We start from the raw sequence: 18890 nt of genomic DNA, 5'->3' as shown, positions 1-18890 counted from the left end.
CTCGATAAATCTACGAAGTTTGATCGAAATCTCGCCGTTTAAAGTGAGTCAAAATCGTGCCCAAATGAGTCAGTTACAAACGAACATACATACAGGTGAAGCATAAAAAGCGTGTAAAAATAGTTAGCTTTGTGATGTTTCAACATTGTCGGTTCTCAAAAGTCTCATTATAAAAATGCAGCACAGCCTGAGCGTCTCTTATGAAAGGTGTAATTCTTGACATAATTTGACTTTTTACTTCGGTCATAGTGAGGTCAGCCTTCTCTGTAATTTTACGCTCATCTTTTTTAATAGTTCTTTCTACGGCACTGTTACAAATGTTTTATTCAGTCCATTATTAAAGTTTGTTCGAAAACTCTTTTGGAATATTTTAAATTTGCAACTTTCGAACTTTCCCGTATTCAATGCAATGACTGTGACTTTTGGCTCTGTTAACAAAGTTTAAGTAATATTTGATTCTTAGACAATTTAACTAATCGGATCAACTTTACAGTAATGTAAGTAAAGATTGATCTACGATTTGTATATTAACAGATAATTTTTGTTCCAGAGTAAATACACGATTAGCAGTACTGGTCGCTCTATTCTTACATACACACCAACATCGGATACTGACTACGGTTCCCTAGCATGCCGAGCGACTAACTTAGCTGGACAACAGATAGAGGCGTGCCGTTATACTCTATTGCCGGCTGTCAAACCTGACCCGCCCACCAACTGCACAACTGTCAACTTGACAGATGATTCAGCTGAGTTACGATGCTTTGCTGGTACGTATAGTGACAGATTTTATGTTGTAGTCAGCCTAGCGAAACTCTCTAAGAAATAATAGTTTAAAAAAACTAAAAAACACGCTTAAATTAAATTTGAATTACATTCTCTTTGGTATTCGAAATTTCCTAATATTAGATAAATCAGTTAAAGATAATGATTTAAATTTAAAATGGACATCAATTGCCTTATCGACGATTATATATTAAAATTATATAAATTAACAAAAATCGTATTTTGCAAAATGAAATAATTTTATCAAATTATTGTATTATCATCGGTCCCCGCTAAGTCTATGAAGTTTGAATGAAATCTGGCCGTTTAAAGTGGGTCTAAATCTAAAATCCTAATGAGTCGGTTACAAACAAACATACATACAGTCGAAGCTAATAAAAAGCGTGTAAAAAAGCGATTCACTTGATTGTATGAAACGTGCAGTCATTGATAGATTGACAGATGATGCCTGTAAAAAACGGAGATAGCCCAAATCCACTACGTTTTAAGTTTTCAAATTTAGCCGTATTATAATTTGTCGCCATATTGTAATTACTATTTGAAGCTTATATGTCAAATGACTGCACGTTACATACTAAACTAAATTTCAATTTTTACTTAGGCAATCCCGCCTCTTATTACGTAGTATTTACATCCTCTTTGGTTGCAGTTTCTTCTGTAGCCTATTACTATTATACCAGAAACGTTGTCGTGTAGTTTAAAATGAAGTAATGAACTATTACTACTATTAACATTGAGAAATTGGTAATAGAATAATCGATTGCTGCCACATGTTAACGTATTAGTTTCCCCCACCATATTTTTTCCCCCCGACGAGAGTGTTAGGGACGTAACCGTAACTGCAACCGATCATAATTAAAAATACAGATTACCCTGTATTGTCCTCCAAACGTAACATATTAGGTTTTATTATTTTCAGAAAATATATAGAAACAATAGAACTATGCACATTTATTTTAATTTAAAATCTTTATATATATATATAACATTAAAAAATACATACCCTAAATTTTCAACCCTCTACGATCAACCCCTATTTTTGTATCGCGATTTTTATATTATTCTGTTCCATGTACAGATCCCCAATAGAGTTGCAATATGGCAATCGAATACAATAATTGTAGTACGATATATTTTATGTACCTACGATATATAATTTACTTTATTACTATCTTTGTTATTACTTCATATGGCAACACAACGTTTGCTGGGTCAGCTAGTAAGACTATATAAAAGATCTCAGAGAATAATTATGCTAGAAATAGGCTTAATTTAGGTCAATGAAAACTCAATTGAAATTTATTTGTTTCAATATACGTCATATGCTGCTTATGCTCCATATTATAATTCATGCTCTTACTAAGTCCCTGACTCAAAGCGAGACACTTCAATACCCGCAGTAAATAGCCTCTTTTTTAAAATCTAACGAAGAAATCAAGACCTACATATTAATATTCCGACCGTACAACAGCAACGAGCTGCTATACCAAAAATATGGATTAGGAAATAAGAAACATTTATGAATTTGCTTTCAATTGCACCGCTTATGAATTCTTAAGTAAATTAAATTTTATCAAAACCATCATCATTATTAAAAAAGCGAGTACTCAAGAGACAAATTTCCTAGCTTAAATTAAGGACCACAGACCTTCCCTAAGAACAGTAGCTTTTTTATTACGGCAACTATTAGATGCTTGTGTGCGTGGCATTTGACACTCAATGGCATCTTTCAAATTCTTTCAAAAATCGTTCAAATACGATTCGTGTTATTTTACATTGAAATTAATAAAATACAAAATATTTACTGATGATATGTGATCCCAGTGTCTTTATTATTCCTGGTAGTATTATTTTTACAAATTTTTACTACACAACCCGGCATTTCAGTTTTAATTTTTAGCAAAGTTCATCATCAGTCATCGTCACACATTGTTTGAGACAGGCTCGAGTACGCCCACTTGGGCGTAGTATTAGTTGCCGCACTATGTCACTTCGCCCGCGGTATAAAATTGAAGCACAGCGGAGACCAATCTAAGTTTGATAGTTCTATATTCACAAAACATTAACGATGTAAATAATTATAAAAGTTCATAAATTACTCTGGTAAATCGTACTATTGATTGAAAGAGTCAAGTTGACTCTAGCTGACTTTATACCAACGAGGTTTAGATAACTAAGCGTGATAGATGTTTTCACTTCAAAAATTACCAAAAAAAATTACTAACAGTGGTAATACCTATCATGAAATATTATTATTGAAATGTATGTCAGTCAGAGATTGCATTCATAAAATTTGCATTCATGAATAAAAGCTGTGTTTGTCACCTATATTATAATATGGGCGGTCGTTTTTGATATAGTTTTGTAGCTTACCAGTGGGAGGCTCCTTTGTACCGGATGCCAGCTATATTAAGGGTACACAACGGTGCCTATTTCTGCCATGAATAATGTGTAACTATGACTGTGTTTCGGTCTGAAGGGCGCCGTAGCCAGTGAAATTACTGGGCAAATGAGACTTGACATCGTATGTCTCAAGATGACGACGACCGCAGTTGTAGTGCCGCTCATAATTTTTAGGTTATCTTGAGCGGCACTGCATTGTAATGGGCAGGGCGTATCAATTACCGTCAGCTGAACGTCCTGCTCGTCTAGTTCTTTATTTTCATAAAAAATAGCTATATGAAAATGACTGGATTTTGTTTTTATTTTTACATGGACCCATTATTCTTCTAATTTCTGTCCGTTTTACTATCTTTAAGTTTAAATTTTCTGATAATAATAATCGCATTAATATAATGAATCTTCTAATTTAATTTTATTATGCATTTCACTATACCAACGTGAACCAGCGACAAGATTCTTACTTACTGCAGATGAAAATCTGACAGCAAATTTGCTGTCAGATTTAGATGAGAATCTAATTAGATTATTGTTTAACTTTGACCATATATATTTCCATCAACTAAACTTGATTAAACTGATTAGTATGAAACAAATGCTTAATGTGGGAGTTGGCTAAAATACATTAGTAAAAACCGCATAAAATTGGTTTACATTTTTCTGAGATTAGCGTGTACAAATCAACTGATAGGTAAAACGAAAAATAGACGAAAACTTTTTTTTTAATTATTAAGATTTTCTTTGATTAACGCGAGTGTTACACATTTAAATAAAACACTTTAAAACGCGTCTAATTGTAACTTTATTTTTACAAAAGATTTTTGCGTAATAATTACATTTTTATTTTATTTTAGTTAACCCGACGTTTCAAGACCTTTCCAGATCTTCAGGGGGACTGCAGATTAAAATCTCGGGTTAACAAAAATAATAAGAAATTGTAACTTTAACGCAAAAATTATGTAAAAGCAGTGTTACAATTACACACGTTTTATTCCCTTAAAAAGTGTTTTATTTAAATTATTTAGATACAGACAAGGGTTTTCTTACAATTTTATTATAATATTATGTATAGCTGTTTTATGTTTTCCGTTTAAATATAATATGTTTTGTTTTTTTTTTCTTAATTAAGGTAGGAAGTTAAAGGTGAATTTAAAACACATTTTTAGGTTACGATGGTGGACTTCAAGCAATCTACTTCGTTGAAGTATGGGAAGCTGGACAACTTATAGCAAACGTATCTAATATCACCCCTATCTGGAAGCTACAGGGTCTGGGATCCGGGAAAGCATTGAAGTTAGTTTTCTACGCAAGCAATGCAAGAGGAAGATCTGAACTTAACACTTTAAGAGTACACACTTTGTCAAGACTTGCATTACACACAGGTTTGTTTTATATAATTTATTTCTTGGATTACATTCATGTGTTTAAATAGTTATACATAAGTGCATTCCATAATATTTTCAAAAATACAAAATTAATCGAACTTATAAGATTCAAACACTTCTTAAACAGGACAGACAGCAAAAAAATAAATAAATAAAATAAAATAACCATGAACTTAGTACACTACCGTAATAGACAATCCCTGTGTGAAAGTGAGGTAACTATCCATACATAAAAACATAGTTTTAAGAAAGAGACGGAATAGATGAACACCATGAAACCGTTTTAAAACAATTTAGTGTCCATTAGTCTCCTGTCAAATTGGATCGCGATTTAATTTAGTATTTTTATCGTTTTTGTTCTGTGTGTTAACGGATATTCATTAAAAAATATAATGATGTCGTTTTCTGTATTAGATTGTGTTGTAACTTAAGGCAACAATCCAATTAAAGAATCATTTTCTTCAATACTACTTTCGTGATGTTTATTTTCATAGAACTTAAGTTCTATGAAAATAAACATTTTTTACCTTAAGGGCTAAATTGCTACATTTTATATAAGCAGTAAACATTAAATTTTCTGAAGTTTAAACTATTTAAAAAAATGTGTTAGAACAAAAAATAGATACGTGAATATGGCGTCGCTTATCAATATTTGTCATTGGCATTGTCTTAAAGCAAAATACTACACACTTTACTAAATCACTAACACATAATATGTACCTAAAACTAGCACACATGAACATTTTAAATTTACGGCCTTACAAATAAAATTGGCATAAAGTTATAACTAATCATAAACCAAGAAAATGTAAAATGTTTACAAATATACATTTTGCTTACGAATGGTTTGTTCGGACGTATAACGTTTCCCGCGTTTATTTGCAAGGCAGCTTGTCATTCGGAAAACTTCAGAATTATCTTTGTATTGACAGTGTTGTTAACGATCTAATAAATATCGATTTTAAAATATCGATTTAAAAATATCGATTTTAAACATTTTGCATATTTTTTGTTTATGCTTAGTTATAACTTTATACCAAGTTTATTTGTAAGGCCGTTAGTCTCGCCGTAATGAGGAGAGTGTTTGTCTATTACGCTAGTATACTAAATTTATGAAAATAATAAAGTATCTGGCGTCAATCTCTTGTGACAGTAATTGGCTTCTTATCCGTCTGTCTGTTAACGAAACTTGCAATTTAGATACAAATTTAAGCCTTCACAACTTTATGTATATTTTTATTTTATATACTTGGTTTATTAAACGTACTCATATGACTTAAAATAAAATGTTTTCTTGATCTGAATATAATATATTCAGATGGAAAATCTAGATCACTACATACACTGAAAGACTTACATATTTTAATATACAAACTCTGGAATACTGAAGGGACATATTGGATTTACAGCGCTTGTGAAAGCATTAGATTTAGATATATTAGATAGCGCAGCGTTGTAGTAGCTTTTTTAGCTTATGACAACGCCTTTCTTGTGTTTATGTTTAATTTTGGGGATCGATTCACATGTGTGTCCAATTCGCGATTATGCAAAATTATAAACGCTTAGCCCTATTCAGAGATTCGTTGCCAAGGTTTCGCATAAATTTAAAAAAATATATTATAAATAAATAATTAATAAAAAAGGCAAAAAATGCATTTATTTGCTCAAAATTGATTCCTTTAGAATTCTTTTTGATGTCATTTCTGATATACTAGATACGACTACCGCTTCGGAAACAAATTGCGCTCTGAGAGAGAAGAGGCGGCGCAAGATACTCTCCCAGCATTCTTTTATTGCGCTCTTTTCAATAAAATATACAATATTGTACTGTCATTGCTATTGCTATAAAATAATCATAATCTAGTCCCAGGCTGTCCGATTACTTAGGTATTCAGCTGTGGAGTAATAGGATTTACGATAGAGCCATTTTTTAGCAGTAGCTTGGACTTTATTATAAAGTGTATACATTTACCCTAAAGCTATTATGTATCTTATGAAACCTTATAGAATAGGTTACAAGCAATCCCTTAATTCTAGTGTTATAATAATGAAAATCAGTATTAAGATCAAAAAGGTGACGATTCTTGTGAACGTTTATTAAACTTTCATAAATGTACTGGCAATGAACAGCTAAAATATTTATTTCTTTAATTTTTTCTTTGAGAGACTGTCTATAACCAAGCTTATATATAGCTCGAACAGCTCTCTTTTGCAGAGCAAACATTATATCAATGTCAGCAGCATAACCCCACAGTAAAATACCGTGAAATGTATATGCTGTGAAAATAACTGAAGTACACTAATCTAGCGGTCGCAACATTCGTGTACTCTCTAATTTTTCTAACAGCATATGCCGTAGAGCTGAGTCTATCTGCTAGTTGGGCAATATGTGGACCCCGATATGTATTCTTGATTTGTTTAGTACCTATATCTTGACTTTTTGGTAGATTTTGTTAATTTCCTAATTTAGTTAATTCATAGAATGGTTGTTTTATAACTTATATTTATTTAATATTACAATTTCACGCATGTTTTATACGGTATTCATCTTAAAAGGTTATGTGCATTTAGTAATAAAATGCCTGCCATATTGTCTTTTTCTGTGTTTAACGTAAGTTAACATTTGAATAAAATAAATTTAATATTGTCTTTATAAAGTTTCAAGAATATCGAGAATATAAAATATATGAGGGCGGCACTGAAAATTTCGGGAATCAAGGAAGTGACACAACATTACTATTTAAAAATGTATTTATCGCTTTTCGAAGTATTCTCCGCGAAATTTGACACATTTTTCCATACGATGGAACCAATCATTGAAGCAACCGTTCCATTCCGAAGTTGGGGTCTCCAAAATGGCCGTTTTGTAAGCGTCCACAGCTTCTTCAGACGATGACAATCTCTGACCACGCAATTTATTCTTTATTTTAGGGAAAGTATTGAAATCATTAGGGCTTACGTCGGGGCTGTACGGCGGATGGTCTAATAATTCTATGTTTTCTTGTTCTAAAAACTCTTTTGTACTGTGCGCGGTGTGAGAACTCGCATTGTCAAGGGCTTCATCACGATATGCAGAAATCATCCGGTCAACACACTGTTATTGTGTTAAACCATTTTGAAAGTCATAATAAATCATCGCTCTAGAATTTTCTCGAGTCAATTCCATTTTCTCAACGACTAAACAAGTTTGACAATACCTTGTGACGAGACCAAGAATCTTTTTTTAAATAAATAAATGGTATTCGATTTTTAAAAGCAAGGAGTTTTCAATTAAAAAGATTTAATATGACAGGAACAGTGGAAATATTCCATTCCCGATACTTTTAGTGCAGCATATGTATAATGTTATGTGTCCCTTTAAATTATCTTATTCAAATATTATCTCAATCACCAATGTCATTATGAATATCAGTTATGTATTAATATTATTTTGTCCAGAAGCAAAAAGTACGAATGAAGAATCAAGTTGGGCCATCGGGATCATGGCTGGATTGATTGGAGCTGGAACAGGAACCTTAGCAGTGCTCGCTATAATCGCGTTACTAGCAAGAAAAAGACATGCACCATTACAATATGAAGGTAAAATTATATTTTTATTTCTTTCTAGCTGACCCTACCGACGCTGATCTGTCGATAGAGTCAAAAGTTCTGTAAATATTCGAGAATAATGTAGATATTGACCAGTGGGAGGCTCATTTGCATAGGAATCCTAGATTATAGGTATTAGGAGATTATAGATACATATATAGATTATAGGTACCACAACGGCGCCTATTTTTGCCGTGAAGCAGTAATGTGTAAGCTGTACTTTGTTTCGTTCTGAAGGGCGCCGTAGCAAGGGAAATTACTGGGCAAATGAAACTTAACATCTTATGTCTAAAGGTGACGAGCGCAATTGTAGTGCCGCTCAGAATTTTTGGGTATTAACAAGAATCCTGAGCAGTACTGCATTGTAATGGTAGGGCGTATCAATTACCATCAGCTGAACGTCCTGCTCGTCTCGACCCATGTTTTCATAAAAAAAAGTCTAAAGCCATCGGAAATGCGTGATCTAAGTTAATCATATAAAAATGAAACAAAAATGTGTTTCTGAATCATTTTATAATGTGGTATAAATTATTAAGTTTAATATCGTATTTGTGTAAACAGCTTTCACATTACCGCTTTATGATTTCCAATTTTTTTCAGGAAAAAATTTAAATTAATTGGATATAGTATGTTATCCTTAAGAGAGAGACATATGCCTTTGTGGAATTTTCTGTAGATCTATCAAAGATACACAATTTGTTTTATCTCAAGGCTTATAAAGTTTTCGTTGGAAGCTCCCAGGCGGCTAAATTTTATCCGACACCTACAAAAAATATCGTTAATTTATACAAAACCTTATCAAATTATATACTCAAACCTTTCCCGAGAACCACACTATCCGTTAGTAAAAAGAACATAAAGATTGGTTCTTTCTCCCTCTCAATCGCTCTCTGCTTCTTCTTGGACAAAAACGTTCCACATTTTCGTGTCACTTTATTGCGTTTCATCCGTAAAAATTTATCCTCATATTACCTTCATGCGCGCAAAGAAGTTTCACTTTAATCATAAAATGTTGACTTTTAGTATGGACATAATAGCCGTACAGGACGCTAAATTGGTTTTATTTCCATCACTCATGTCCCTTTCTTTGTTTTATAAAAGAATAGTTATAATTAAAGAAGTGTGACATCATTCTACTTTACACAAATTAATTTGTAAACAAATTTATGAACGATGCGGGACTCGAACCCGCGAGCCAATAATACACAACTTCTGCGATCACTTTAAAAAAAAAAAAAACAAATTGTTTAGAATTGAAAGAGCGACATCTCAAGTCAATTTCCTAATATGCAATATGCTAACTGTAAAGTAGATCCTGTAGATGAAGCCACAACCTGAGAGTTGGACAAAGACATATCAAGATTTGTGAACGATACGTCACTCGAACGGATAGCTCGCGGGTTTGACACCCGCATCGTTCATAAATTTTGTTTGTAAATTTAATTTGTGTAATTAATTCCAGAAGTGAGGGTAATCACTCTAAAACAATTGATCATTCTACTTTGTACAGAATAAGAATTTAAACTGATATGATTTCACAAATCGAACAAAACTATTGTTAGTTAACAATTTAGGACTGTGATTATCATTTCCTAGTTTAAGTTTAGTCTGCTAAAGAAGTCAACAAAAACATTAAACATATCTGGAAAATGTTAATAAGCGTATTTCAAACAAACTTCCTGTTAATCCTTTGAATAAAAGTATTTTTATTATTTTATTACTGAGTACAAGAATTTGTTTGAGACTTCAATTGTGAGCTTGTCGTAAATCAAGGTACGCAGATTCAGACCAGAGTCTTAAATAAATGCATGACTAAGATATTCGTCGGCGAATCAACATCTCCTGAGAATGCATCGTGTAGAGGCGAAATATTTGTCGAATTGTTTGAAGACTAAATAACATCAAAAAAGTCTAAGCAGCATGATATTACAAATTTACCATTTATATTAATTAATTTCTAAGTCTTTATTCACTCAAATACTCTGTTATTGATGGCATACTGGCTGGTTGTAAATAAAAAAAAACGGCAGTTTTGTTTTTTTTTCATAAAATTAAATGAAGGGGATTTTTTTTAATTCAAACGCATTTTTATTGCTACGTTTAGTCTTGATTTTATAATTTTACTAGCCTATTAAAAAAAGTGAGCGACAAAATTTAATTGTTAGAGATTCTTTACGTCATGGAGCGACGTCATTTGACGGCAAATGAAATGCAAAGTGCGATAGGGATGTTGCAAGCGGGAAGTAGTAGTAGTGAAAGTCCCCAAACTGTGCGAAATTGACTGCATGAGTACGGCCTACGAGCTCGACGCGCAATTATGTGCCCACCGATAGGTACGTCACGGGAATCGCGCTCGTCGAAATGAATGGTGTAGAGAACGCAGAACATGGACCCAGGAATAATGGGATAAAATTATGTTTTCCGATGAGTCGCGATTGATCTGATACAAGAAGGGTGCGAGTGTACCGTCGGCCCGGAAATACTGAAAGGCTCAGGTGCAATCAGGAATTTCATCCATACAGCGGCTCAACAGTTATGGTATGGGCGGGTATTATGAAGAACAGGCGAACTGAGTTCGTTTTTGTAAATGGAAACATGAACGCTGAAAATTACGTTGAGGATAATCTCAGATCTTATGTCCATCCATTTGCACAAACCTTTGGCTCCGATTTTACGTTAATGCATGACAATAATGCGCGTTCACATACAGCTCAGCGAACCAGTCAATACTTGGTAACGGAGAACCTCAACCCCGTCGAGCACGCATGGGACATGCTCCAGAGACGTGTTTTGAAGGACTTGGATGGAGTGAGGTATATCATTCTATTCTATGTTCTTGTTATTATATCAATGGTTCCGTTGATAGTCTAGTCAAACTCGCATATATTCTCTTTTTTAAATGATAAAACATTTGCAACACATTGCCAAACAATCATCAAAATTGAGAAATGTCCCATGGGAAATTAAAATCCTTATCCGTGCGAAACCATAGCTCATCTAAGTTTTTGATTTATTTGTAACGCTTAGTTTTTTTTTGTACTTTGTGATTTAATTATTAAACCTTTCGTGAGACATTGTTAAGTTATTTATTAATACGGATTTATCGGTGTGGGTACCGACTAGTTTCGGACCGTTCAGAGGTCCTTCATCAGAATGAGAGTAGTGGGTTTGCGATAACGTCCCATCTCTTACTGCGGACTTGTGCACGTAGTGCGCGACTGGACAGGGCAGGGGGCGCAGCGGGCGCGGGTGTTGGTGACGAGCACGGTATCACTGACACTACGTCACTATTCCAGAGACGTGTTTTGAAGGACTTGGATGGAGTGAGAACAACCCAACAGCTGAAGGATTTGCTACAATTCCATTGGGAGCGAATACCGCAAGATGACATAAACGTTATAATGTGAAAAACCATCCTAAAATTTATATTAGTAAATGTTGCTCAGACTTTTTTGATGTTGCGGAACACTGAAGAAAACTCAAAACATTTGGATTAGAAACTGTTCCAATTTTAAAATTTAAAAAAAACATTTCACGACCATGTCTAACGAAAAACACGACGACGACAAATGTAATTATTTTTATACAATTCGACGACCTCGTCGTCTTCTAATTAACTTTCATAGAAATGGAATAATTACTTGTGATGATTTATGAATGTTCGGATTTGGTAATTACAACTATGTTCATGCCTTAATTACTCAGCGTTTAATGAATAATAATACAAGGGAGCGTTAACAAGTCGACGTCTATAAATAGAAATCATTAATTGAGTTTTGGTAACTCTAAATCACGAGATATATATAGCTATAAGTGTCGCTTTAACATTGGAAATACTCAAATTCGATAATTTGAATATCCTAATAAGATATTAAATCACCTATTGAAAGTCAAAAACTATCGCCCATTTAAAAATGTATGCCTCAGATCTGAGAAGAACGGGCGCAACAAACTCTTTATAAAAACTTTTTATAAAAAATATGGTTACAATGTAAAATCGTACAAAAAAAAAAATATTTTATAATATTCTGTGTGAAGTCGCTCTATTCCCAATCTATGGTACAATTAAGAAAGTCATTTATGTTATAGTTTAAACGTTTTTTAAGAATGTTATTATTGTCAACGGTTCAACCTGGTTCAAAGTAACAATAATGATAAGGGTAAATACTCTACAAGAAGTTAAGTACCTGCCTTTTAAAGTAGTTCTTACTAACAATGATCTTTAAAACTATATTTAAATATTATTTTGTTATGTATCATATAATTTCATAGTTGAAATATTTGTTTTTTAAAATTAAATAAGATACTAGTGGACCCGACAGACGTCCTGTACAAGCGTCTTAAATTTAAAAAATCTGTCGAGCCGATAGGAGGAGTTCACTAACATACACATGAGCAGGAGAATTATATTATATGGCCGGAATTGAGAATCTAAACCATTCTCAAATTCACTGGAACACACAAAAAAATCATCAAAATTTTTACGTTGTAACAGCACAGGGCGACAGTTTTTTTATTTTTTTTTATTGAATTTAATTTAGCTTCAAAATGTGGGTGACTACTTAAATTTATAAAGGAAATAACCTTCTTAAAGTCTCCAGATTGTTAAGGTTCTACGCACCCCATGGCCAAAAATACTTTACAAACTCGCCAAATAGTAATTTACGTAATCGACAACAAACCAAGTCTACCAACCTAAATATATACGTCAAATTTGCGTTAACTAACATTAATTAATTAAAACGCTATAAAAGATCTAGAAAAGGTCTACTTTAGTGTTTTTTCAAACCGACAATAAATTTAGATAGCAAAGTGTACATTGTATTGTTTAATTACTTTTCATAAGGTATATCATTCTATTCTATGTTCTTGTTATTATATCAATGGTTCCGTTGATAGTCTAGTCAAACTCGCATATATTCTCTTTTTTAAATGATAAAACATTTGTAACACATTGCCAAACAATCATCAATATTGAGAAATGTCTCATGGGAAATTAAAATCCTTATCCGTGCGAAACCATAGCTCATCTAAGTTTTTGATTTATTTGTAACGCTTAGTGTTTTTTTTGTACTTTGTGATTTAATTATTAAACCTTTCGTGAGACATTGTTAAGTTATTTATTAATACGGATTTATCGGTGTGGGTACCGACTAGTTTCGGACCGTTCAGAGGTCCTTCATCAGAATGAGAGTAGTGGGTTTGCGATAACGTCCCATCTCTTACTGCGGACTTGTGCACGTAGTGCGCGACTGGACAGGACAGGGGGTGCAGCGGGCGCGGGTGTTGATGACGAGCACGGTATCACTGACACTACGTCACTATTTGTGTCCACGGGTGCACAAAATGTACTCCCAATATCCACTACGTGATCATCGGCACAAAGAGTCTTATTGCGAGATGCGTTTAATAACACGGGTTTACAAGTCTACGAGCAAAGTCCGCAGTCAGAGACGGGACGTTATCGCGAACCCACTACACTCACCCTGATGAAGGACCTCCGAAAGGTCCGAAACTAGTCGGTACCCACACCGATAAATCGTGAATAAATACTTTGTGATTCTTTAGTATTCTTGTTAACATTAACATAATTGAATTTTACCTCCAAGAACCAACACAATTTTAGAAATGCACTTGCCACTGATTTCGTGTGATAAACTTACAAAGATGGTGATAGTATTGTTGCATATGGAGATATCTCCCTTATATACCTAATCTTGCCATAAATACTGAAGCAAAGAAAAAAACACTTATCTTTGTTTCAAATTTACTGCTTTGGCCAGCTTTTTCGTACGAACACTACGTGGACATCCCGATCTGTTTCTGTCACAAACAGGAGGTCTCATTGTACGTATTAATATTCTTCCCAGATTAATATCCTTCCCAGAAAATGTACAAAACGAATGTGTTACGAAATTTAAAAGAATTGTTAAAAAACTTTTGTGTGGGAAAGGTTGCTATAGCATAAGCGATTTTCTTAATGACAACACGGACTGGGAATAAAGCGAACACCCTCAGGCTCTTTAATTATAAATGTTTATTGTACGATATCACATTGTAATCCATATTTTATATAAAAAAAGCCACTAAGTTTCTTGCGCCAATTCTTCTCCGGTCTGAGGCAGTCTCTTTTGAATGGGTGGTAGTTTTTGACGTTGAATAAGTGATTTTAAATCCTATTTTGAATAAAACAAATAATTTGAATTAATAGCCCGGTAAACAAACATTTTACTAATACCAAGCGTATGGAGAGTTTTAGGAACTGCATTTGGCCTTGACCTACTTGTTGTGATGCAATCACAGAAATTTGGTTCTCTTTATCACCCCACTCCATTTTAATAACGCAAAATATTTTACAATGTATTGGCGCCAAAATGAACAATATAAAAATGACAGATTCCAAATTCAAATATAATATTTTGTTTATTTTTGATTGTAACAGTATTTATGGCCAGACTATAGTGTATGCAAGTACATTTTATAATATTAATGGCAAATTCTGATACCGTTCGAAACATAATAGAATAAAATAATAATACTGTGTCACGTTCGTACATAACTGTGTATATGGTTGGCTAGTGAAAGGCTTCTGTGGCCCGGTCATGCTCAATAAATCTCAAGATTACTGAAAATACTAAAGAATCAAAAGAATTATGTGCTCCATAGAATTTTGTATAAAATTTTTCTAAATCTTTTACAGTAAGAGTAAACAACTGAAGCTTAGAGCTCAGATGCTTATAGTTGTTTTGAAATATTTGTCCATCTAAGATGAAGAGGGATCCTAATCCAACCCTTATAAGAAGTGTGATAATCTGTTTGAGATAGCTACTCGTATTTGCTTCAATAGATTTTTTGATGTGTTCATTTATAGCCGTTTTTTGTATAAGTAAGGTTTTTTATCCATGATTTTTTTTTGATAACGTCTTAGATTAAGGATTGGTTTCCGCTGCGCTCCAACTAGGTACCGCAGCTGTAGTCGCAAATTGCGACAACTAATACTACGCCCAAGTGGGCGAGCCTGTCTCGAACAATATGTAACGTTGACATGCCACATGTTCTGTTAAACTTTTCTATTAATTTAAACTAAAATTGCGTAGTAAAACTTTGTAAAAATAATTACTGTACATGAAATATGAAAGACACTGGGTTCACATATCATCAGTAAGTATTTTGTATTTTATTAATTACGATGTAAAATAACACGAAGCGTATATTACAAAATTTTAAAGATGCCATTGAGTGTCAAGATGCCACGCACACAAGTATCTAATAGTTGACGTAATAAAAAAACTATTGTTCTTAGGTAGTGCGGTATCTATTTGGAGCGCAGCGGAGACCAATACATAATCTAATTACGTATTATTTTAATTATGTTTTCTTATTTTAGAATAATAAAAACAACTTTACTTGGATATAATTTTTTTTAATTTTCCATTTATAACCATTATACAATTTTTGTTTTTTAAGGTTTTTTAACTATGATTTTTGTATCAGGACGTATAATTTCAATTTCATGTAAATATTTTTGAAATTGACGAATCCTATGACGTTTCGGGACTCTTCCAGGATAACGGTTTTTCCCCATTTTAAGAGGTCATTCGTTTATGTATAAATAACAACAATATTATGCACTGAGACCAACACAATCATAGTATGTTTTAAAAAAAACACATTTAAAAAAAACCAACATCAAAAACTGAAAAGTAAGAAATAACTCAATATGGATTTAATTTAATGCTCGTGGTATGCAAACCTAATACAATACCTTTAATATGAATAAAATACTACATATTGATAGGGTTTAAGTCGGTGCCTGCCCGCTTGGGTTGTTTTGTTCTATACCTGTCAAAGTCACGCGTGGCGAGTGTAGGTACCTCCTTTTTGAAATCGTTTAAAAATAGTTTGAAACATCCTTTTGTTTCGTAGCCTCTTCAAATGGTACGATGAGTAAATCATAGCTACATTTATTTGCATCATGAAATGCTTCGTTTCAAATTGAATACAATTGCCCGAGTTTTGGCATTCATATTTTTAGTTTTCTATTGTATTCCCAATATGCGACACCACAAAAAGAAATGCAATAAGTTTATACAAAGTTCAGTATTAAATTTCCGAGTTATAAATTCTAACATTGAGAAAGAAATGTATACTCCACAGTGCAGGCTGCGGGCATATTCAACAAAATAGAAAACTTAATTTCTGTATCGATGACTGCTTCAATATTTTATTTCGCTTTTTAGCTCAATTCGATGACAAAATGAATAATACAGGTCAATATTCATGGAATGTTTATTGTAATATAGAATCTAATTTAAGCATTATCAAACAAATTAAATTTGAAAACAAAATTTATGAACGATGCGGGAATTGAACCCGCGACCTCTCGCGTCTCAACCTCTCCCACTGAGCCAACCTTTCAAGTGACTTAACGTTAATAAATCATGTATAGTTGTTCAACCCTCAGGATGTGGCTTCATCGAACTCATTCATCACACGAACGGTTGGCTCAGTGGTAAGAGCGCTCGGGTTCGCGTCCCGCATCGTTCATGATTTTTTTTTTCAAATTTTATTTGTAGTATTAATCTCAGAAGTGAGGGTTATTACTTTAAAAATAACAAATTGTAAAGGTTTTCATATTATTTTAGTTTTTCCAAACTTATCACACTACATTTATGAAACTAGGCATTCTTATACTATTTCTGTACGAAATATGATCTGATATCAATCAAGCCTAGTACCTTTTCACTTTTTAATTTTTTTTATTTTAAATTAAATTTGTAACATTAATTTAAGGTTTTGTGTTGATATCTTTTTTCTGGTAACATAATTTTGATTGATTCTCATTAAATTTACTATAAAAGAATAATTAATTATTTACTCAAATTAAGGTAGAGGTTTTTTATTCACGAATAGCAGAGAAAAAATCTCATTAACCTAGATTAAGCATTGGTCTCCGCTACGCTCCAACAAGATACCGCAGGCGACTAGCACAGTGCAGTAACTAATACTACGCCCAAGGGCTAGTCTCGAACAATGTGTGACGTTGACCTGCCACATGTTCTGTCAAACTCTGCTAATAATTGAGACAAAAATGCCGGAAAAAATGATGTAAAAAAAACTTTATAAAAATAATACTACAAGACATAAGAAAGACACTGAGATCACATATCATCGGTAAGTATTTTGTATTTTATTAATTTAAATGTAAAATAACAAGAAGCGTATGTTACAAAATTTGAAAGATGCCACGCACAGAAGCATCTAATAGTTGCTGTAATAAAAAAGCTATTGTTCTTAGGTAGTGCGGTATCTAGTTGGAGCAGTGGAGACCAATCCGTAATCTAAGCTCTGTATTCGCCTAGTACATAATTTTTAACCTGCCATTTATCTGACATTTTAACTCCTGTTTGATATTATCGATATGAAAACTATTCATCTTCTATCTACGATGAAAACAATAATGAGCGGCCAACCCGTCATGTCATCTTTCTTAAAACAATTTGTACCAAAAAGTATATTCTACATTGTATCTAGAATCATCTATTCTATAGAAGCAGAAAGAACTGATATTGAGAAAAATATTTGAATTCGGAATTTCGGATTGTGATTGTTAGTTCCTTGACAACTGTAACTATAACCTATAAAGATTATGAACAATAGATCCGTCACTAAAAAAGCAATAATAATGTGACAGAGATATATAAATTATATTAGTATTGAGAGTAAGCGAGATACACTACAATATTTGCAATCCCTTTCGCGTTTGTTCCAAAAAAATTTTAGCGAATTCAGTAAACAGGAAAACCCTTCTCTTTTCCCATCCAGGGACCCCACCAAACTACAAGGACCTTGCTGTAGAACTACATTATTTCAGAGAAACTGTTTTTGTATGTGCATAAAAATCTATAATGACATCCCAAAAATAATAAGAGAGGTATCGTCAAATAGGAATTTCTCATCTAAATTGAAAATATACCTTAGCAAAAACTGCTTATATTCATTAGACGAATATTTTCAACTAAAAACTTGACTATATATTATATAATACCGCTAATAATCTTTTGTTAAATTTATATTATTGTTACTAATGATTTAGAAATGTATTTTATAAAATTTGCACGTCATAAATGTGGCAAACATGTACTTAATAATATTTATGTAACATCAATCTAATATGTTTATGCAAATAAAAACTTTGACTTTGACTTGATGTATTTTGTTTGCACCCATTTCATCGGCTCCCAACAAACAATGGCTGTCATGGTGGTATTAGTAATACTATTTAATTTGAATGGCTGCTATAGTGCAATACTATTTAATTTAAATTCTATTTGAATAAATCTGATTGTAAATACGAATTTGAGTCATTTGGTGTGAATTCATTTATTATTACAGGGTATATATCTTTCCGTTGTACAAATCGTTCATAACAAAAACATGAAAACATAACACACGTCACAGACTATTGCCATTTCATTTACAAACGATGATCGCGAATCTAGTGTTCCTTCCAAACTTCCCGATACTATTAATAGGTTGAATATCGGTCCTTTTAAAACTAAACTATATGAATGGCTAATTAATTACAATTCCAATGCTGTATCAGACTTTTTAAATTTGTGATTTTACTTTTATAATCTTGTGTTTTACTTTGACTAGTTACTTAAGTATATGACATGTATTTTGTGTAGATGTTAATATGATGTAACAATGAAATATTATGTGCTGTAA

At 32.8% G+C, this 18890-nt stretch overlaps 1 protein-coding gene across 1 annotated transcript in view; it reads left to right on the top strand.

The window, feature by feature from the left end:
- Positions 1-18890, top strand: part of LOC126975889 (nephrin-like) — a 291725-nt gene that overhangs the window by 257599 nt on the left and 15236 nt on the right. The window contains exons 12-14 of the mRNA XM_050823989.1: positions 551-770; positions 4353-4568; positions 8010-8150. Of these exons, the coding sequence (XP_050679946.1) occupies positions 551-770; positions 4353-4568; positions 8010-8150 (577 nt within the window). The remainder of the gene's footprint in view (positions 1-550; positions 771-4352; positions 4569-8009; positions 8151-18890) is intronic.

The sequence above is a fragment of the Leptidea sinapis genome, chromosome 38, assembly GCF_905404315.1.
Source record: "Leptidea sinapis chromosome 38, ilLepSina1.1, whole genome shotgun sequence".
Classification (NCBI taxonomy): Eukaryota; Metazoa; Arthropoda; class Insecta; order Lepidoptera; family Pieridae; genus Leptidea; species Leptidea sinapis.
The sequence above is the reverse complement of the archived record's forward strand: the minus strand, read 5'-3'. Positions and strand labels throughout refer to the sequence as shown.